Genomic DNA, 23,606 nt, shown 5'->3' on the forward strand with positions numbered 1-23,606 from the left:
TGTATTTACATATTTATATCTATTTTTACTCTTCTCCACTCCCTGCCAGTCCCATAATGCATATTCTGAATAGATGGTAATTTTCATTTGCATCCATAATGGGTAACACTTGAGTATTTATTTCATTGTTTTACCTGAGATTCAGGGTTTCTACCTTGACCAGCTCCTGCTTGGCAGATCTTCCCCGACTGCTCACTTACAGACTGGAGAAGCCTTGATAATTCTAACAGAGACCCCACGTTCTGGTAGAGATTTGGAATACAACTTAAAATGCTTTGATTTCTAACGTTGGGTTTGCTATCTTAATTTGCTGATTTGGCCCAAACTACTTTGCGCTCTTCCAAATTGATGAGAAAACCAGATACGTATCACCTAAAAAGAACAAATCATAGGAGATCTAAAATCACTTCCACAGGATACTTTGAGATTTGTATCATTTCAAGTTTAAGTGACAGTACATAAGTGTGGCTTGTCTTGATTGCTTTTGCTACAATGGCAGTTTTTTGTTGATTGTGAAAGAAAAATAATTAACTTGGGATTCAATAAAGGAAGAGCAACTTACGAAAGTTTTTGGGATTGCTGTACTGAAAGAGTGGATGGAGTTAAGGAGCAAGTGATCATTCTCTAGTTGAGGGCTTGCTTTCTTAATGTGAAATCTTTAGAAAGTTCTCCCTCCCTTTGTGCCTCCCCAGAGTCCTTGATTCCTTTTTGTGTGGTTTGCATTGGAAGTAACTAGGGAAGAACTTCTTACTTTTGAGAGGAAAAGAAAGAATATTTTATCTAATTAGGGGTCTCTGATGCTTGAAGGATATATATGTCTTATATTCAAACCTAAATTAATTGTTCTGGGGTGCCTTCTCTATCTCAGTTTGTTACTGAAGCCACACATTTTATGTAAGTCAAAGCAAAATATCAAACTACTATGTAGAGAAACAAGTTTGTCCATTGATTCAAATCTCTGGAATGTAGATTCTTTTCATTTTCTTGGCAGAAGCTAGCTCACATAGTTCAAGTTTTTCTCTGTCCTATTATAATTGTTTCATTTAACCAGTGCCTGGACTAACAGCTTATACTTAATATTTGTCTTGAATTCCTTAACCTCATTCAGAATATTTGGAAACTGATTTTCTCCTGAACTATATCTGTTTGTCATTGAGGAGGAATATCACATACTGATTAAGGAATGTATATTCTGAAAAGCCACATTTCTCAAGCTTTGTATCTTAGGTACAGTAATACTAAGTATTATTATTTTTTTTAAAAAGGAAAGTTCCATTGTGAAATACTTTTGGAACATGCTGGATTAAGTAAAATTAAAGAAATTTCTTAAAAGAGGACTTCTCCCAGTTTTTATTCTGTTAATGAGCATTATATATCTACAGGAAGGCTATGTGATATGCAGTGTTTCTCATTTGTTTGACCACAGAACCCCTCTTTGGGGAAAACTTTTTGCCATGCTTTGAGGGACTGTTAGTGTAGTGGGAAGATCACTGATCTGGAATTCAGAAGATCATACTTCAAGATTCTGATTTACCAGAAACAAGCCTTGTGACCCCATACAAATCCTTTGTCTTCTAGCCTCAGTTTTCTGAGTGGTGACTAAGGTCACTTCCAGCTCTAATACTATCTGGTTTAATACTTCTGTTGTTGACCTTGGAAACTGATGCTTTCCACCCTTTGTATCTATTGAAATAACACCATCATTTTGGGGGGATATATATATATATATATATATATATATATATATATATATATATATATATTTTTTTTTTAAGTGGAGGGGATTACCCTTCCTTTCTCTAAAAATGCAGAAGAAACCCTTTGAAACACTGTTTTCCACAGATTAAGGTCATGAAATCTTGTTGGATTAGCTAGTTTAAATCACTCTATTAAGATATTTTATTTTCTTAATTAGGAGAATTGTGTTGATTTCTTATATACACACAACTGTTTTTATGTTTTTAAGAGTCCCCTAAGCTTAAAGGCTCTTGTCTCTCCTTCCCCAACCACAGTGATTCCAGTATGGCATTTATCTTGTAAGACATAAAAATTTGGTCGTGTGCATTTATCTCTTGGCTACTTAAAGGAAAATGAGTAGACTTCATTTTTGTGATAATTTAATAGGTGTCTTTGGAAAGTTTTATGATAATATTGACCGATTATTCTTTTTTTTGTTTCCCCTTATGGAAACTGGGAAAAATGAATCCAGGGGGTAATTTCCGGGTTGAAAATGTATATATTAATATGTTTGGTTTTATTTCTGGAACTAAAACTTTATATATTAAGGCATTTTGTTGTAGTATTTTCTTTAAGATACCAATTTGTTCAAAATTAGAAGTTCTTTGAATACCTAATTGTTTTCTTTCTTTTTTTTTTTAACTTGTGTGTATGTTTCAATCCTAGGCTCAACAACAAAGAAACCTGGACAACATCGTCTTGCAACAACCCAGAATAGGCAGCAAGAGAAAATCTAAGAAAGATGCTTATACAATTTTTGATACAGAGATAGAAAGCACTAGCCCCAAGTCTGAACAGGATTCTGGAATTCTGGATGTTGAAGATGAGGAAGATGACGAAGAGGTAATTATCATTTGAACTGGGGATGTGAGACTGTTGTTAGGCTGAAATACAGTATATTTGAAATGTGATGAAGAATTTATCTATTTAATACAGCTTATGTGATATTCTGGAATTAGATATCATTTTAAATACAAATGGGCCCTGGTTTAAGGAAACTGAAGATGCACTAAGATATCTTAGATTCTAATTCTTTAGATTTTAAAAACACCTGTCCATTTTTTATAAGTTGTTGTCCTTCAATCTTAGTTGTGGAGGACGCAGCTCAGCTCCACGTCCAATTGCTGTTTCCAATCTAGTTGTGGGGGGCACGGCCCACCATCCCATGCGGGACTCAAACCTGCGACCCTGTTGCTCAGAGCACGTGCTCTAACCAACAGAGCCACCCAACCGCCCCCAGTTTTTTATAAGTTTTCTGATTGTATACTGGCCAGGTAGGTACTGGGTAGGTAGGTACCTAACCTGAAGAAAGAGATCTAGGTGATCTCCACTGAAACTGGAACAAAGTTACTTGAGAAAAAAGATGTTACTTTGGACAGTAGGGAATAAACAAAGGGATTTCTTAGCCTTGAGATATGGTTCAGATTGAAAATATGAGAAGGTACCAGAAGGTTGAGAATACATTTCTAGAGGAAATAAGTGTATGAATGATTATAGGGAATCTGGGAATTTTGTGACATGTCTGTAACCTCTTAGATTAGTTGTGTGTCACTTTCAGGTAAAGAATAAGATTAAGAGGCTTCACTAGTACATATTTTAATATCCTTCTTGATATGACCATTGGAGTTAGACAGACTGCATTCAAACCCCGAATCTGCATTTTATTTTATTAAAAACATTATCATTTATAATCATATCATTTAATTTAAAAATATTCAGTGACTTGTACGAGGAACCATTTACTTCTATACGCAGTGACCTGTTTGCCTTTAAGTGCTTGTCTCCTTTTCATTGTTTCATTTCTCCAGATAAAACCAGGCTCACTGTCTTTTCTCCATCCTTGTTCTTTGTCATACCCTTACTACTCTGCTTACTCTCTTTTCCCCCCAAAACCTGCCATTGTCGAACTTTGTAATCCTAGGTAATTGTTGGACCTGTTGGAACTTTAGTGTCTGCATCTATCACGGAAAGACAGTAGTCTCTGCACCCCTGGGATTGCACAAGTGCCTGTGCCATAACAGGTGGTTCCTGCAAATGTTAGCTTCTGTCTTGTTTTCATGACTCCTTCTTGCTGACTTCTATTATGAGTCACCACCATCAGTATGCCTGTCCTTATTATTATTCCTCTGTCACGTCAAAAATCGAATTGTCACAGTTTGAGCTGAAAAGCAGATAACCAAGTTAATTATGTGTCTAAAGCATTAGCATTTAAGTTTGACTGACTGTCTGAGAGACTATCATATGTGTAGAGAACTACATATTCTTTTATATGGCTATCATTATGGAAGGGACGCAGTTCTACAGTATAAGTGAATTTAATTTATAATTTATACTTTATCAGGATATGCTTGTCATGTAAATGAGGTATATCAATAGTTAACAATGTGTGAAAGTTTTATCATAACCCCTATCATATTTGGATAGCAACAACTTTTAATAGCTCTAAGAAATAGACCCAAGAAAAGAACCAGACATTTGTCCGATACGCATGGAAATAGAAAGGGGCAGAGAAGACTCGATCCCCCGGAATGCTTTCTGGTATTCTCTCTTCTTGCCTGGAATGACTTGATCTGCCCCGGAGACCAGACTGTCAGGCATTAGGCTCATCGCTGATGGCAAGTTACAGTAGTAATACAATAAAGAATCAGTCTCGAGAAAGACCAGCTAATGCTTTTTATTTCCATTTTGGGTGCTTGTCAAGGAAATTAAATTGTATCAGGCACTGTGGCTTAAGAAAACAGAAGTTAGACATAGTGTATGCTCCTGGGTAATACATACCGCAAAGACACGATTAGATAAGATAAAAGAATGAAATATATACATAGTTCTCATATATCACTGAGAACCTTCTGGATAGGAGCCATTCTTTATCATTAACTCATTGAAGACCCTGAATACATCCCTTTTCATTTCTGTGCCATATTTATTCTGTCTTATCTTTTGAGGTCCAGAGAAGACGAAGAAAGTGGGACTAGTAAAGTGTGTTGGGGGGGTGGTTCCTCATAAAGGAAGTATTACAAGAATGCACTTGGTAGTTAACATTGAAAAATGCTCTCCTATCCCAAATCAAACAGAATTCACATTAGAGATTTGCTGATTGAGCTCTTACAACAAGAATTCAGCACTTCACTGTCATCTAATGGCATCCTATCATAAAAAAATTCTACCTTATATTTATTTACTTCTCAGTTTGAATCTTCTTCAAGTGCACATTCTTAATCTCAAACCTCATGTAGAGAATTATTTATTTAGATGTCTCCAAACTGGTTTCTTGGCATAGTTCTTGCATGGTGTGAATAAATTCTTCAGATAAGGTCTTTCGTGACCCACTGTGACGTTCTGACCTTCATTCTTGTCATTCTTCAATAGACCTCATTGAGAGCAGCGTAAATAGTTTTTGAAATATTTTGACTTTTTAAACTGTGGCATAAAATCCTTTAGGGCAGTGGTTCTTCATCTATTTAGGGGTCATATATTACTTTGAGAGTTTCATGAAAAATATATGGAGTTTTTTTCCTTAGTAAAATATACATCTATCCACTCACAAAAAGTTCTGCATGAAATGTCAAGGGGTTCATGAAACTCACCTTGTCCCTAGGACCCCTGTTAAGAACCCATGTTGTAGGTTCAGTGTGCATAGGACCACTGTGTAGTCATATTAAATGCAGATTCTGATTCTGAAAGTTGGAGAGGAATCTGAGAACCTGCACTGTTAACAAGCTCCCAGGTGAGAATGGTGCTTCCCGTCTCAGAGCGCACTTTGAGTTGTAGAGGTTTAGGGGAGGACCACAGGGAAGCATTTTTAGTGCATAAAGTAAACAAACCATGAATGTTTGAGTCTCCTATTGGTTTTTTATTAATATGCCTTAAAATTTTCTAACAATGAATGTAGCACTTGAAGAGAAAGTTATATTTTGCTTTCTAATATCTGTTGATTATAATAGAATTACCAGCATTGTGGTTTATGAAATTTTGATTCTGATTTAACATACTTAAGTTTAGTTATTTTTTACTCTCTGAAGTAAGACCTTTTTACCGTTTTTTAGTGCTTTTAATGGACGTATTCTATTTTTGAGTTGAATGATATGTGTTAAGTTGTTTACTATGTCTTTAGTTTGATGACACTTAATAGGAGACCATTGAATGAAATGGGTAGGAAATCCCAAATACCTACAACGTAGCTTTGCATATGGTAAGTAGATAGTTAATGTATTCTTAAACTGAAATAAAAGTTGTGTCAGAGATGGGAAAAACTGGAAACTGAAGATGAACTCACAGTAGTTAATTGTCATGTTGGATGAAAAATCAACTCATATGTTGAATCGACTACAAGAGTTAGTCTCTTGATTGTTGAAAAGTGTTGCAGGAAAAGTATTTCCCCATAAAACTCTATCTGGGACCGGCCGAGTGGCGCGATGGTTAAGAACTGGCTTGGGACGCCAGAGGGCCCTGGTTTGGATCCCACATATGAGGGCCAGTGGCACTGCCCTCCACAGCTAAGATGCTGAACAACAGCTTAACCTGGAGCTGGGCTGCCCTGAGTCGCCGGCGACGGCATAGGCTGCAGCCACTGTGGCAGTGGGTTGCCATGGGCTAACATGTGTAGCCAGCAGCCAACGTGAGCGGCCAGCAGCCGCAGTGAGTGGCCGCCCAGAAGCCAGCGACTGATCTGCCTTGCCCGGGAAGAGTGCAATGATGGTGCCAACTTGGGCCAGTGAAGAAACGTCCTCCACAACTAGACGGAAGAACAAAATGACAGCAACTTGTCTGTTCCCCTTCCCCCAATTCCCCAGCACTTGTTCCCAACCCCCCAATTCCCCAATAAAAAAATTAAAAAAAACCCAAAAACTCTATCTGTATTTCATATTTGTGTAAGCTAGGGAAAGGGTTACCTTAATTAAAGTGAGATTTGTTTTTATTTTTATTTTTTACCTGTCATATATTAAAGTTTAACCATATAAATTGCTGATATTTGACCATTTTCTATTACAGCTTAATGCAGTTGATTTTTAGTGGAAATATTTATGATTTCAGGAATTTGGTTTGAAACTCTATATCATCCTGTGCTATATACAGATATAATTACTCTTCTGTAAATGTCTAGCTAGGACTTAAGAAATACTTTTAGAAATAGTGAACGTTTTAGACTGAGAATGGATTTATGGATCTAGATTCATTAAAAATATCATTTTTGAGATATTTGAAGATAAAATACAAGGAACTCTATAAGGTGATATATTGTTTGTGAGAAGGACAATAATACCCACTGGGGGTAGGGTTGTTATGAGGATTGACTGAAATAATATATAAAATGCTTTTGTCACAGTATGTAGGACACACAATGCTATCATTATATATTAGTTATTATTAAGGCATTATGGTTGTGTGCTTTTTTTTGAATAAAGGTTAAAAAAAGTCGATGTAGCATTTGAGGATGTATATTTGCATGGAATGTTAAATACCCTCTACTGTAAACGAAAAAAAATCTGCTGAAATAAAGCAGTATTGAGTAAGAGATAGTTTGTAAAAGCCGGGCCTATGATTTATTCTTTGTTTCTAGGTTACTGCAGAGCTTCTGCGTTCTTCGAACACTTCATTGTAACACATTCATGGCACATCTCATATTCTAGTTTGTATCTTTCTTTATTTGCTTACACACTGTTAGAGAGCAGTAGTCACCGTGTTCAAACAGATCTCCATTAGAGTGTAGGTAAAAAACCGCAAATGTTTGTGATTAAACGATACACTTCTGGTTTGGCTCTCAAGGTTTTGTTGCCTCTTTTGAAATATGGAATTAACAGGATGGACTTGCTAATTTAAATACAAATGTCGTGTCACAGAAAGCTTTATGAGATGTCATAATGATTGTTGTATTGTACTCATTTTGAGGTATTTTTTTTGCTAGGGCTGCCATTACAGAATACCACAGATTGTGAGGCGTAAACAACAGGCATTTATTTTCTCACAGTTCTGGAGGCTGGAAGTCTCAAGATCAAGGTGCCAGCAGGGTTGGTTTCTCCTCAGGCCTTTCTCCTTGGCTTGCACATGGCGGCCTTCTTGCTGTGTCCACACATAGCTATTTCTCTGTACTTGCCCCTGGTATGTCTTCCTCTTCTAATAAGGACACCAGTCCTGTTATACGCATATGTAGGCCCCACTCTCATGACTTCATTTAACCTTCATTACCTCCCTAAAGGCCCTGTCTCCAAAACAGTCACATTGTGTATTAGGGCTTCAACATATGAATTTTGGGGGTGACACAATTCAGTCTATATAACACAAGGTGTTTGGAAGGAATACAAGATGTGTATTTAGAATGTATAAGTTTTGTGAGCTTTATGCTATTGGAGCAAATCTTGTCATTTCTCTAAGCATCTCTTTTTTCACCTATAAAAGTGTCAATAATTAATTGATGTCAAATTGTTTGTGAAGAATTCTTGTTATTAGGATATTTGACCCAAATTTCAAATTGTTTTTTGCAAAACTTCCTGTTAACAGGAAGGTAACAGAATACAGACCATTTCTTTGTAAACTCAAGTGAAATCAAGGATGCCATTAGAACTTGAGAGTTTAAATCAGAGGTTGCAGATTGGCAGCCCATGGGCCACAAACAGCTTGCAGAATGGTTGTTAGCCTGCAAAGTTTTTAAAATTTTAAAAATTAGTTGCCAACTTTTAAAAGTCGATTGAATTCACATAAAAATCTGTATTTCCAACTTGGGCTCTTTCTAAGATGGTAGTAATAGATGCGCCCCAAGTAGCAATATTGCCACAGGGATATGGCTTTTCCACTAAACCTCAACTCCTGTTGTGTCTACTACCATTGGCAATTGCTATTTATTATCACATCTGTGCTGTTATTGAGGTAAATATATTTCTAGTTCTACTGAGTTTCTATTAAAAAATGGCGAAATGGAAGGTCGACTGACAGGGCCACATGTATGAAAAAAATGATGAGAAGATAGTCATGTAAAATAAATAATAGTATGTCTATTCAGAGAATACAATTTAAAATGCTGACCTACTTCACTTATTCCTAATACCCACTGACCCCTGTAGGCTTTGAGTTTTTAATTTCTATTTTTAATGAAAGCTGACCTATTAAAGCTGAAATATATGCGTACAGTGAAATGAAAAGTAGATACCCATACGTATAATCAAATGGCAATAAAGACAAATTAGAAAGTTGAATGAAAATATCATGGCATGCTTTTAGACTTTCTGTTTTGGGTTTCTTTTTATTCTTTTAAAGGTTTTATTGGGAAATTGGGGGAGGGTAACACACAAGCTGCTGTCCTTTGGTTCTTCAGTCTAGTTGTGGAGGACGTCGCTTCATTGGCCCATGTTGGTATTATCATTGCGCCCTTCCCGGCTGAGGCAGATCGGTCGCCGGCCACTGGACGGCCGCTCACAGCGGCTCTTGGCAGCTCACTCTGGCTGTTGGCAACTCACGCTGGCTCTCAGCCACTCACGGTAGCTTATGGCAGCTCACTGCAGCCTACGCCGTTGCTGGCAACTCACAGCAGCCCAGCTCCAGGTCGAGCTGTTGTTCACCATCTTAGCTGTAGAGGGCGCAGCATCACTGGCCCTCATGTGGGATCCGAACCGGGGCCCTGCTGCACAGAGCTGGGGTCCGAAGCCAGCTCTTAACCAATGCACCACTCAGCCGGCCCTCTGTTTTGGGTTTCTTATTCCCACTCTTTGATCTTTTAGGTCTATTTATTATTGGCAAAGGTATATTTTGGCTAACATTGATTTAAGATCTTTTAAATTTTTTCATTGTTGGGATATTATAAAGGTCTTGTTATTTTGAAATTACTTGCCTCAATTCAAAATATCTACCTGCCTTTTCAGATCTCCTAGAATTTCTCCTTTGTATACTCATTGCTTAGTTAACCACCCCCTTCACTCTGTGCAAAGTTGCTAATAACCCCAACTAGGGAATGTATTCCCCCCCACCTCTTGTCTAAAATATCTAGTTCTACCTTGCCCTGAGGACGAGTTCATTCTTACCTCTTCTGTATTACCTTCTTTTTAAAAAAATGAATTTTTCTTTTAAAGAATTTTAAATCTTCAGAAAAGTTACAAGAACGGTACAATGAATATCATACATCCTTAACTTAAATATTCCACTTATTAAAATTTGACATGAGGGCCAGCCGAGTGGCGTGTTGGTTAAGAGTTGGCTTGGGATGCCAGCTCTGAGCAGCAGGGCCCCGGTTCGGATCCCACATGAGGGCCAGTGATGCTGCGTCCTCTACAGCTAAGATGGTGAACAACAGCTCAACCTGGAGCTGGGCTCCCGTGAGTTGCCAGAGATGGTGTAGACTGCAGCCCCTGCTGCAGTGGGCTGCCGTGAGCTACCATGAGTGGCTGGCAGCTGGCATGAGCTGCTGTGAGCGGCCATCTGATGGCCGGCAACCGATCTGCCTCACCTGGGAAGAGTGCAATGATCCCAAGCCATCTCCTAACCAACACGCCACTTGGCCGGCCCCTGATGATTTCTTTCTGAATTATGTGTTATTGTGATGATTGTAAAGTAGTGATTTTTCTATTTTTCTCACTTCTTTGACATTGATTAGTTGGCATTCTTCTATGAAGAACTTTCTTTTCCTCTCTTTTTTTAGTGTTAGTATTGGCATATGGATTCATATTTTATATACAATCGGTTATATTCCATTCTTTTTTGTTTGTTTGTTTGGATTCTCTAATTGTTCTAATTTTGTCCAGCATGTGTCTCATCCATTATACTTTGATATGTCTCCATCAATTTTCGAGTACTTCCATTTTTCTTCCTCCTGGCACAAGATTCTCTTGGTTCACTCCGGGATCTGCCCCAGCCCCAGAGTCAGCTATTTCTTCACTGGAGAATGATATTTAGAAACTGAGATGTGGGCACTAGGTATGCTCCTTTGTGGACAGAGCAGAGATATACATGCTTTACCAACACATAGATATTTTTTAAATCATGAGTTAAAACTGATGCTTCTAATTCCAACCTGATATCACAGGTCTTCCTCTCATCCTATTCCAGATTTGTATTCTCTAAGAATTCTGGTTCCCAGAGTGTCAATATATTTATTCATTTGCCTAATCATATCTCACAAACAAAATAGTTCCAGAATTGCTTTGCAAATGTCACTAAGAGCAGTAAATTTATTAAGTTCAAGATTTTTTTTTCCAATTCTTTTTATCCTATGATAAACCCCACTGGGGCTATATAGCTCAGAGCATTTTGTTCAAATGTTTATTGGCTTTTTTTCCCCTTCTATGTGATTGTTACCAAATGATATATAATTAGGTTCATTTGTTTCTTTTTGTATTATTTTTTAGAGTTTCTTTGTCCTTATTTTTTTTTGACTGCGTAAAATATGAACATGGTTCAAAAGACAAAATTATATAAGAAGATGTATTCAAAGAAATCGCATTCTTACCTTTATCCCTGCCACCCTACCCATTCTTAAGTAATCAGTATCTTTTGTGTGTGCATACTCTTCCTCATCCCTTACATACATTTTTTTTTGTATTTTATTTTACCCTGAAGATATATCCTGGAAATTATTCCATTTCAGTGCATAGAAATCTTTTTCATTCTACTTGTGTTGTTAGATAGTACTCCATTAATTGAATGTACCATAGTTTATTCAGCCAAGCTCCTATGTGTAGATAGTTAATGCTTTTCAGTATTTTCCTATTAAAATATAGAGTTTCAACTACACAGCTATTAGAACTAGCTAAAAAAAAATACAATAGCAGGTACTGGCAGATGGCAAAGCAACTGGAATTCTTATATATTGCAGTGAAAATGCCAAATGGTACAGACTTTTTGGGAAACAGTTTGGTAATATATTATAAAGTTGAACATACACTTACCATATGTATGACCCACCAGTTTCACTCCTAGGTATTTACCTGTTATGTTCACACGAAAACCCATACATGAATACTTATAACAACTTTATTCATACATTGCTAGAAAGGAGAAACAACCCAGTGTCCTTCAATGGGTGAAGGAATAAATGAACTGTGGTATATTCATAACTAGAATATCACACTGAAATAAAGAGAAATGAACTGTAGATAACATGAAACAACACAGATGAACCCTCAAATGCAGTATGCTGAATGAAAGAAGCTGGATTCAAAGGCTGCATACCATGTGAGTCTATTTATATGACAGTCCCGAGAAGGCAAAACTCCAGGGACATAAAACGGATCCGTGTTGGCCAAAGGCTGGGCATCAGGAACAATTTGACTACAAAGGGGCATGAGGGAAATTTCGGGGGCGGTGGAACTTTTAAAATCTAGATTGTGGTGATGTATACAGGACTATACAGATTTATCAGAACTCACTGAATTGTTCACTAGAAAGGGTGAATTTTACTATATGTGAAACACCTTAAAACTTAAAATAACAGTTTCAAAATAAACCTTCAAAGCCTGAGAATTGTTTTCCATATAATCAAAGGCAAATATGTCCTGGATAGGTTCCTAGAGGCAGGATTGTTGATGCAAGGACGTAAATGCATGTGTAGTTTTGTTAGATAATGTCAAATTGTGCTTCATAGAGGTTGTGTCACTTTCTATGTCTGCCCCCTCCAGCAGTGTATGAGGTGCCTATTTCCTGACAGCTTCCTTAAGAGGGTATTTCGTTAAGCTTTTGAATTTTTGCCAGTTGCATAGATGAGAAATGGTATTTTTGTATAGTTTTCATTTGCATTCCTATTATTGTGGGTGAAATGTAGTGTCTTATAAGTTTGAGGACTATTTGTATTATCTTTTAAAGTAAACTTTGTATCTTTTGCCCATTTTTCTAAAGATTTTGGGTATTTTTTCTTCAATTTTAATGAATTCTTTATATATTAGGGGGTATTAATTCTTTGCCTATAATATAACATTTTCTACCATTATGATTACTTTAATTTTTCCTCCTCTTAGAACTTTTATACTTAATACTATATTTATCTCTAAATTGCCCTTTCTTCCGAACAGTTTAGAGTTTCTTAGCATATAGTGGACCATTGTTAAGTAAAGACCAGTTGAATTTTTATTTCCCTGGTGTTCAGCTTCAAGCCGAGAATTCTTGAGGGGACTGTCTTTTGATTTTGGCCACAAGATTTTTTTGCAGTATCTCAGTAAAGAGAAATGGTGATTTTTCCTTATTTTCTTCTGCTTAGTGGAAACACTTGAGTAAATTAAGTGGTAATCTGTTTAGGGGTTTCTCAGGAAGCATCCTCATAATTTGTGAGAAGCTCAATAGCAAAACCCTGTAGTTTTTAGGATAGGGCTCTGGTCAGGGTATTCTTATATGTTCAAAGGCTTAGAAAATTTTTTTATAGTTTTGCTAATTCAAGTCAGTTAGAATCCCAGGCCTTCTAGTTTGTTGGTGTGTTGGTTGATGGTGTTCAGTCCAGCCCTATGAAAGCTTATGTCCAAAAGAATTCTACCCTTCTTTTGTCTGAAGTTTTGGAAGCAAAGTAGGACAGAAAAGTACACTGGTGAAAAATGTTTGCCAGGTATTTCCTGGCTCCCAGACATAATATGGGCCGTCGAAATCAATCCTCTGAACGCAGAGGCAATGCTCCGTTAGCTAATCACTTGTTGTTTTCTCCCTTCAGAAAGATGCCTGGTACATTTTAATGACTTGAGATTCAACTAATGCTCAGAATGGGCACCAAGTCCCTGCATTCATTTACCAATACCGAGAAGCTGTTTTGTGTAAAGTGGTAATCAAAAGTATTTTCAAGAAGGAGAATGGCTCAAATAATTAGTGAGAAAAATATCTAAATTCCTCGCAAACTTTTGTCATACTCTTTTTGGATGATCCACCTACTTTGCAAGATTTCATAACAGAAAAATAAATGGCGCGCGTGTGTATGTGTGTGTGTGTGTGCGCGCGTGTGCGCGTGTGTCTCTGTGTGTGTGTCTCCCGGGACAGCTGTGCGAACAATAGGGCTCAAGCACACTAATGCATTTCTGTTTTCATGTCCTGTCTTTATCAGCAGCGCAGGTGAATTTCTCAGTACATTTGCTGCTCTTCTTGAGTGGAGGGAGGCAGGCACTCTCATTCTCCTTTCCTAATGATACACTTACCCAGTAACAAAGCAGATAGAAGTATCAGGCTGTTACCTGCAGATACTTTTTTTCTTTTGCCTTCCTCCCTTCACTAGTGAGTCTTTTAAGATAGTAGAAATAGCTACTAACTCCCAATTCTTTTGGGGTAGGGGTGTTATAAAACTATTAAATGATGGTATCTGTTAACACTTGAATGCCATTATTTATTTTAAAATCTGAATCTCCTTTTAAAAATCATTTAAATCATTCTCATTCTTTTTTATTTATAGAATGTTTATTTTTAATAGAGATCAGTGATTAATCTTTACTAGCATTTTGTGTTATAAGTAAAATGAAGAAGTATATATATATATTTTTTAATTTTTCAATTGCAATTGACATTCAATATTATATTAGTTTCAGGTGTACAGCATAGTGATTAGATATTTATATAACTTATGAAGTGATCCCACCGATGTTTAGTTCAGTACCTGCTTGGCATCACACATAATTATTACAACATTGGTGACTATATTCCCTATGCTGTACTTTATATCCCTGTCATCTTCCTTATTCTTTATGAGAGGAACTTAACCATTAACCTTTCTATTTTTAGAGACTTCCTTTGACCTGAACTAAGATGTATTAGAGAAGAAGAAAAACATCGTGAAAGTCAGATCCTGTGTTTTGCAAGAATTCTTATAATCAGAAATGTTCATGTTTCTTTTCTTTCTGACCATCTAATATTCCCATTTCTACTTTGAATTTTTGCATCTTTCCATATATATATATATATATATATATATATATATATATATATATATATATATAGTCTGCAGTCTTATAAGACAATTTTTTGGGGGTGCCTTTCACTAATCTATTTATAAATTTAGTTTTCTTACTTTATAGCTGCTTCTGGCTCCAGAGTCTTTTTAGTCATCTATATAGTGGCAGCATCTGATAGCTGGTGTAGTGATAGGCTATAATGCTATTTAACAACAAATAGTCTACAGACAGTAATTAAGAAATATTGCTTTGATGGAGCTGTTAATATTTATCATGCAAACGTTAAGAGCCATATTGAAATGGATGAGCCATATACATTGGTATCTAGCGATACATGACCTACATGATCTCTAATGGGTGTGGTCGTGTGATTGTAGAATGATTTCTACCTCTGAGTGTTATAATCCAGTTACCCCTAAATTCTTTTACTAGAATATTATTTATCTGTTATTTTAATACCTTGACTTAATATTATAACATTATATAATATTATAACATGCTCTGAGGCATAGAATTCTTAGTTACACAACCTAAAATCTTACCTACCATTTGCTCATCTCTGCAAATAAAGAGGTTTGAACTGACAGAAGGCATTAATGCTCTCCATTCAGAAACTATATAGGAAATTAGGCAGCTGCTGTCCTTGGTGATGAAATTATTTCATGTGAATTCATAAGGAGCACAACTAGTTAAAAAAACAGAGTAATCTCGAATGTACTGTTTGTGGCTACTATTGGTATCTCCGTAGATCTATTTGAACTAGAAAAATGCAGACTCCAGGATCTTAATGTCTTGAGTTCCTGACTGCCAGGCAGAGGAAATGTTTAACTATTTTAATCATGTTTCTGTATCTCAGAAAGAAAGCCCTTATGAGAGGAAATGACAACGTCCTACCACAAAGTTATCTCTTATCAGTTATAGTCTCGGTCGATAATGATTTGTCAAACTTGGACATGTGTAAAATGCAAGGGCTGTGTTATTTACTTTGGAAAGGAAAAATTAGATGAAGCTGATAACAGCGGAGTCATGGCTTTTGTTAGGAGACAGAAACCATTAGAGACAGTCATTGTTAGCTTAGGAAAGTGTCCTTGGACCCCTCCCTCTGCCCCAGCTGAAACCTAAACCTGCTTGAATCATTCTTGCCACTTGAGGGGAGGGAGGGGCGGAGGAGGGGAAGAAGAATGAAGATAGATTTGACAGAGATTTAGCATTTTGAACAGGGAGCAAAAGGTGGACCTCAAAACAGACCTGTTTCTGTGAGTCCGAAAAAGCTGCCTTTGGTTTCTTTCCTCCATGCCCATTTATTTAGATTTTTGAGAGTTCGTTGCTTAGCCTTCCACACGTGTAGCATTCCTTCACGTACAGTGTAGGCTGCTCTCCTTCCGCCTTTCCCTAGATGTGATTCTTTTTCATTAGTGGAAGCAGAGAAAACACATCTCGCTCAGAGCAACATGAGTCAGTGCATGCTTTTCATGCCTTTCTCCTCCTAGCACTCTGCCGGGCTCCTCACAGTGCTCCTGCTGTTCCTCTCAGAGGGGGGCGTGGAGGAAACAGGGTTTCTAAATAGCTGGCTATTCTGGGGTTGGAGGCACAGTTTGTGAGCTGAAGCCCCATTTTGCTCCATCTCTCCTCCTCTAGATTTCTGTTTTGCTTTCAAAGCCGCCAGTCATGTGCTTAGGAGGACTTCACTGGATTATGGATGCAGAGGCTAAGAAATAGCAAAGCCAATACTTCCAGCTCAGGGCACTTGAAACATTTTGAAGCTGAGTATGATCATGGCACGACAGCCTCACCCAGAATAGGATTGGTTGTAAATATTTGGGGCAGATGACGGGAAAGGCCTTTGTCTCCTATTAAACATGTATTTTTTGGTTGGCCCAGATAAACCAGTCTTATTAGCCCATTAGGAAGGGGCCCCATTAACTTGTTCATCACAGGTGTGTAGGGAAAGTGTCCCCTAATGTGCATGGTCATTCTACAAGGTTGGGTCTGACCTGTGAAAGGGCCAAGGCTCTGTCTGAGGAATGGCCAGAAGCAGTTTCCTTTTGAAAGAAACTACGGCTCTGAGTCAAAGCAAAACAAAATAAATAAACTGCACAAAGATAAGAGAATTTCCTTAAAATTTTTGTAAATGTATATTTGTAATAAATAACTTTATAATCAGTAATTCTAAATGAAAGAAAAAAGCTTCATATCCTATACAGATCAGTTTTTTTTTGCATGTTTCTTTCTTGTCTTTTTTTTTTTTTTAAGATTTTATTGGGGAATTGGGGGAGGGAAAAGTGTTGGGGAATTGGTGAAGGGGAACAGACAAGTTGCTGTCCTTTGGTTCTTCAGTCTAATTGTGGAGGCCATTGCTTCACTGGCCCATGTTGGTATTGTGATCATTGCGCTCTTTCCGGGTAAGGCAGTCGCTTACCGGCCATTGAACGGCTGCTCATGCTGGCTGCTGGCCACTCACGGTAGCTTACTGGAAGCCCACTGCAGCCCCACTGCAGCCCACGCCGTCTCTGGCGACTCACGGCAGCCCAGCTCCAGGTCGAGCTGTTGTTCATCATCTTAGTTGTCGAGGGTACAGTGTCACTGGCCCTCATGTGGGATCTGAACTGAGGCCCTGCTGCTCAGCGCTGGTGTCCCAAGCCAACTCCCAACCAACGCGCCACTCGGCTGGCCCCCTTTCTAGTCTTTTTGTATATGCATGTTTAATTTTTATGTAGTTTAAATACTATTATAATTTTATGAAAATTTTCTATTTTTCTTCATTTGAGATTGTGTTTCGCTTAGTTGTAGTTTTTATTGTTCTGGTTTTATGGAAAGAAAATAAATTTCCTTCAAATTTCCATTTGCAGTCAAAGAAGGGAGACAGTAAAGATGCTTGAATATTGTGGTCATCTCAAATAAGTGTGCCTAAAATGATCACTTGTTGCCTCTTTTTATGTTTGTGCATGAAAATGAGTGACTGTATTCTTAAAGTTACAGTTTTTACCTGCTTTTTAATTTTGCTTTTTCTTTAACTACATGTGCATCTGCCCATAAACTATTTTCTCAATAATTTTGCAATGCCTACCAACATTTCTAGAGACTCTTTTTCCCCCCTAAAACTATGCTTGGGCCATGGTATAGGATCTTAAGTACCTTATTATCAATATTAGGATTCACATAAAAGTTTGTTTTGAGTGCTTTCAGAGTATCTACAGCACTATGAGATTTTTAAACATAGAGATTTACTCTCTGCCTTCATGGATGCAAAGCAAAAGAACAAAATCGTCAATAACATTGAATCAATAGATATAGAGATGCGATGGTTTCGGAGGAAAAAGGAAGTAAGTATCATTGAATGGTAGAATGAGTAGATTTCATTAGGAAGAGCATCTTGGTGAAGAAGCTATGTCCCAAAAGAAGAAGTTACTCTTACTTTATGAAATAAAAGAAATTGACTTTGTGATCACATATCAGCCCAACCCAATTTAATATTCCGATGAATTTTACAATTACCAATGTCTACTAAAAAATTCAGTTAGGTCTTTAAAAAACCCCACATATTTCTTTATGTAATTTTGTCTTTTATTTTTTGCTTTATTTTATTTTATTCAATATTTACTTTCAGGGTCTCCTTTTATTTTTATTAAATTCCTATAGATTAGCTGATAGTTTCCTGTTTTCATTGAGGACATTGAGGCCAAAGTAAATTGTGACTTACTCATTGTCAGTCCATATAACCAATATGTTTTAGCACTGTGACTATATTCTAGTTCTTACCCGATGTTTTTTGTTTTATTTTCTCTTTTGATGTCTAGGTTTAATCTATATGCATTGTTCCTATTACAATTTGCTGGTATTACCTCTAGGTTTGGCTTTTTCATCCATTATCTTATCTTTTCCATGATCTCCCCTCTTCCACCATATTGCTGTAGTTTGATTGCATTCTGACTTCAGTGTTCACTAATTCTTATGTTCTTCAGAAGCTGGCTGGCAGGCCATTCCGTTCATCCTCTGGCAAGTTCTGTTTTGACCATTGAAGCATAATTTTTTATGTAGACCACCATGTACCTAAGAAGGCCAGGTCAAGTTTTCCAAGTCACATTCCAACCTTCTTCTTCTCCCTTTGTAGGCCCAGGGCCCAAAATGTATCTCTAAAAGCAGATGCAGGACACCTGTTACCCCTCTCTGCTATTCACCCTTCTGTTATGTGTCCCAGCCTTGGTGATATTGTCAGTGTATTAACCCCATGGCTAAAATACCAAAGCTAGGTTTCTGGGAATAGGGTTTGTTTATTTTGTTTGTGTTTCTCTCTTAGAAGCTAGAGCTGGTCTTTTGGGTTTTTTTAAGCACTTGAGTAGTAAGAATGATTATAGCTATTGTCAATAGCTTTGTTTGAATATTTTGTGACAATCCTGATTGTTTTGCAGGTACCCGGGGCCCAAGATTTGGTGGATTTCTCTCCTGTTTATCGATGTCTACATATATATTCTGTCCTGGTGAGTCTTTATCTGGCTCTGCCTTATAAAAGTGTATATTGAATTCAAACTCTGCTTTCTCATTTTTGCTAGTTTTTCTGTTTATTATTAAGAGTAAGGAAAGAGAAACTATTATTTAAGGAGTATTAATTATAAAAAATAATCCTTCTTGAATCTTTTATTTATGTTTGCCATTAATATGCTATAGCTAGTAACATTAATTTCTATCAGTCACCGACACATTATTAGATTATACCTAAAAATATTCACATGCACATTCGGATTTCTGTTCTAAATTTAATAATATAATTATTTAAATAATATCCTATCTTTACATATTAGAATAATATTTTTAAAAACTATTTTTTATTCCTGATGATAGCTATTCCGTTTGTCATACAAAGCGTATGGAAAGAGGAACATCTCTGGGGGGAACATTTTATGGGTATTAATGATATTCTAAGAAATGGCCCTGTCTCCATTTTGGTAGTACATGTACATGCAGACACACACACACACACACACACACACACACACACACACACACACAATCCATCATAAAAAAATAAACTATGAAGCTGAAGTATCATCAAAGATAAATTGATGAGAGAAGTCCATTATTGATATTTTTTATAGCAAAGTTCCGTGAAGTTTCTAGGTTGTTTTTAAATATGTGTGAGTATATATTATTGCCTGGTCTGTTACCCATTTTATTTCTTCATATATTTAACATAGTGTCCCTTAGTCATTACTCCAGACAGTTTGGGGCTGGTCTGTGGACTCTATGGCCTGCAGTATTTTGTGGTGATCTCCATTAGTTTGAGTAAAGACCTGGTAGCTTCATCTCCTCTGTTTTCTTTTCTCCTTGTTCTCCAATTCCCTGTCTTCCCCTCTCCTTCTTTTCTCCCTCTCCATTCCTTTTCTCTATCATTCCTTGTAATATAAAGATGAAGCAGGATATAGAGTTGTATCAAGACACCTAAAATAAGTAAACAATTTGTTTTCAATCTAATGTATAGAAAATTAAGTAAATCTTATATATCTTAGTTTGTGACACACTATTATCATTTCATACAAAGCCCACTTTTTTATTTTATCATGTTTTCTCCATTCATCTCCTGTCCATAAGCCCACTATTTTGTAACTACCAATTTGTGCTTCATAATCCCTTCACCTTTTTCACCCAGTCCCCCAACCCCCCTCCCTTCTGGTAACCATCAGTATGTTCTCTGTATCTATGAGTCTGTTTCTGTTTTTTGTTTGTTTGTTTATTTTGTTTTTTTAGATTCCACATATAAGTGAGATCATATGGTAGCTGTCTTTCTATGTCTGACTTATTTCACTTAGCATAATACCCTCTAGGTCCATCCATGTTGTAACAAATGGTAAGATTTCATTTCTTTTTATGGCTGAGTAATATTCCATTGTATGCATGTATGTACCACATCTTTATCCAATCATCTATTGATGGGGATTTTGGTTCCTTCCATATCTTGGCTGTTGTAAATAGAGCTGCAGTGAACATAGGGGTCTACATATCTTTTCAAATTGGTGTTTTGGATTTCTTCAGATAAATACCCAGAAGTAGAATATCTGGGTCATAAGGTAGTTCTATTTTTAATATTTTGAGGAACCTCTAAACTGTTTCCCATAGTGGCTGTGCCATTTTGCAATCCCACCAATAGTACATGAGGGTTCCCTTTTCTCCACATCCTCGCCAGCACTTTCTGTTTGTTGATTTATTGATGATAGCAATTCTGACAAGAATGAGGTGGTATCTCATTGTGGTTTTAATTTGTATTTCCCTGATAATTAGTGAGGTTTAGCATCTTTTTATATGTCTATTGGCCATCTGTATGTCCTCTTTGGAGAAATGTGAATGGATTCAGGACCTTTGCCCATTTTTAAATTAGATTTTTTTTTTTGGGGGGGAGGGAGGGTGTATTCAGTTGTATGTGTTCTTTATAAATTTTGGATATTAACTCCTTATCACATGTATCATTGGTGAATATCTTCTCCCATTCAGTAGGATGTGTTTGTTTTATTGATTATTTCCTTTGTTGTGCACAAACTTTTTAGTTTGATGTAATCCCATGTTTATTTTTGTCTTTAGTTTCCCTTGCCTGAGGAGATATATCAGAAAAAATATTACGAAGGGCAATACTGAAGAGTTTTTTCTTCTAGGAATTTTATGGTTTCAGGTCTTACATTTAACTCTTTAATCCATTTTGAGTGTATTCTGGTATGTGTAGTAAGAAGGTGGTCCGTTTTGTTTTTTGTGTGTGTATCTGTCCAGTTTTCCCAGCTCTTTATGCTTCTCTTTATAGACTTGCTAATCATTTAAGATTTGTCTTGTCTGAACTGCCTATCTTTAACCTTTGTTCAATTTTGTATTGGATTTCTTGTTTTTCCTTTTTGCTGGAAAGAGAAATTTCAGATATTTCTTATATATTATAGATATTAACAGTTTAGGATCCTGCAAATGTCTTTTTTCCAACTGGCCACCAGACTCTAAACTATGTCTATGTTATTTTTCATGGTTTTGATGTATTCAAGTCCATCCATTTTAACCTTATACGTCTTATAGTTTGTATTTTTGCATCTTGTGTTTTTAAAAAATCCCCCTCTCTCTAGTCCTAGGTCATAGAGCATTTTCCTTATATTACCTTAAACATTTTACCATTCACATTTTGATTTTGATCTATCTTGGGTTCACCATTGTATATAGTATGAGGTAGAGATCCCATTTAATTTTTTCCTATATGATGAATTCAGTTTTACCAATGCTGTCTACTACATAATTTTTGTACATCACCAGTGATTTGTGGTAGTACCTCTGGCATACCCTAAATATCTATATTTGCACGAATCTTGTTTTTCATCTGCAGATAGTTATGTTTGGTTTTATAATATGTCTACATAAATGATAAAAGAAATCCCTTCTCATTTCTCCTCTTTTAAATTGCTGTCACTATTTATAGACCTTTATTTTTCAATATATATTTTAGAATCAGTTTGAGTTCGTAAAAAATAATCTTTCTAGAATTTTAATTTGAATTGATTGAATTTATACATGAATTTTGGAAGAATTGACAGTTTTATAATGCTAAGTCATCTTATTCATGAAAGAATAAGACCTACTTTTTAAATTATTTAATTGAGGTTTTTTTCTATGTTAATAGTCTTGGGCATTCTTTGTTAGTTTAATAACAAAATACTTATAGTTTTTCTTATTTTCTACTTTATTTTTGTATTAGTTATTGCTAATATTGAGGAACACTATTGATTTTTGTAAGTTAACCTTAAATCTGACAACCTTGCTTAACTCTTTATTATAGTTTGTTTTTTAGTTTATGATAGGTTTTCTGTGTATTTGATCATGTCTGTGGATATTGACTTTTGTTTCTTTTCTTTCTGTCCATATATTTTATTGTTCTTTTTGTCTTATTGAATTTACCAGGATCATCATTACTTTGTTGTTTAATAAGGTGATAGTGGACATCCTTGTTTGATTTCTAATCTCAAAGAGAATGTATCTCTATTTTCTTCCTTAACTGATGTTTGCAATAGGTTTTTGGTAAATATTCATCTAGTTATTCCTAGACTTCTGCTAATTTTTTAATAAAAACATAAATGAGTGTTGAATTTTATTGAATTTGTTTCCAAATATATTGATATAATTCTGTGGTTTTTGTCCTTTAGTTCATGAATGTTGTGAATTTTATTGATAAATTTTTCTGATATTAAACCATCTTTGCATCTTTAGACAAATCCAATTTGATGATGAGGACGTATTACTGCTTTTTTTTGAACATCTTGTGGAATTTAAATCTTACTCAATCATTCATTCATTTATTATTTTTTGTATTTATATATGGTCATAAGTAACACAGGCCTATAATTTTCTTTTTTTCTTGTTTTTTGGTATTGTCCTTATGTGGTTTGTAAGTCAGTATGATATTAGCCTTATTAAAATGGTTGAACAGTCCTCCCTTTTTTCTATTTTATTAAGTGATTTACATAAGATAGGAGTTACCTGTTCTTTGAAAGTTGAGTAGAAATCACATATATAGTAACATGCATTTTCCCTTTGCCATATACTTTCTCCTTTCCCTCTTATCTTGTTTCCATGCTCCATGATTTTGTTTAGTCTCTTCATTGGTATGTATGGTTATGGAAGTTTACAGTTGTATTTAAGCCAAATGTCTATAGAAAAAGAACCATATTCACTCATATCAATTTCAAGGTTTATTATAAGCCTTATAATTGCAAAATCAAATGAATTTTTCTTTTAAATAATATAAAATCTATGAAAACAGGAAGTTTGTTTAATGTTATGTCCTCAGTACCAACAATCATACTTGGCATATAGTAGACACTCAATAAATATTAGTTGAATGAATAAGTAAATAACCAGTAACTAAAGAATGCAGTACATTTATTTGAGCTTAAGCTAACTCTAACCTTATTATTCATTTACTTATTCAGCAAACACTTACTGACTTTCTGTTCTGCATGAAATGGATTTGGAGAAGCAAGGATGTATAAATAAGTTAAGAACATACACTTTTAA

The 23,606-nt window shown here is 36.0% G+C and overlaps 1 protein-coding gene across 2 annotated transcripts in view; it reads left to right on the plus strand.

Moving 5' to 3' along the window:
* EXOC6B (exocyst complex component 6B) overlaps window positions 1-23,606 on the plus strand; it is a 629,444-nt gene that overhangs the window by 274,059 nt on the left and 331,779 nt on the right. For both annotated transcript variants that reach the window (XM_019647639.1, XM_019647640.1), the window contains exons 7-8: window positions 2,404-2,580; window positions 18,986-19,054. In XM_019647639.1, the coding sequence (XP_019503184.1) occupies window positions 2,404-2,580; window positions 18,986-19,054 (246 nt within the window). The remainder of the gene's footprint in view (window positions 1-2,403; window positions 2,581-18,985; window positions 19,055-23,606) is intronic.

This window comes from Hipposideros armiger, unplaced genomic scaffold, assembly GCF_001890085.2.
Source record: "Hipposideros armiger isolate ML-2016 unplaced genomic scaffold, ASM189008v1 scaffold_114, whole genome shotgun sequence".
NCBI classification, from domain to species: domain Eukaryota; kingdom Metazoa; phylum Chordata; class Mammalia; order Chiroptera; family Hipposideridae; genus Hipposideros; species Hipposideros armiger.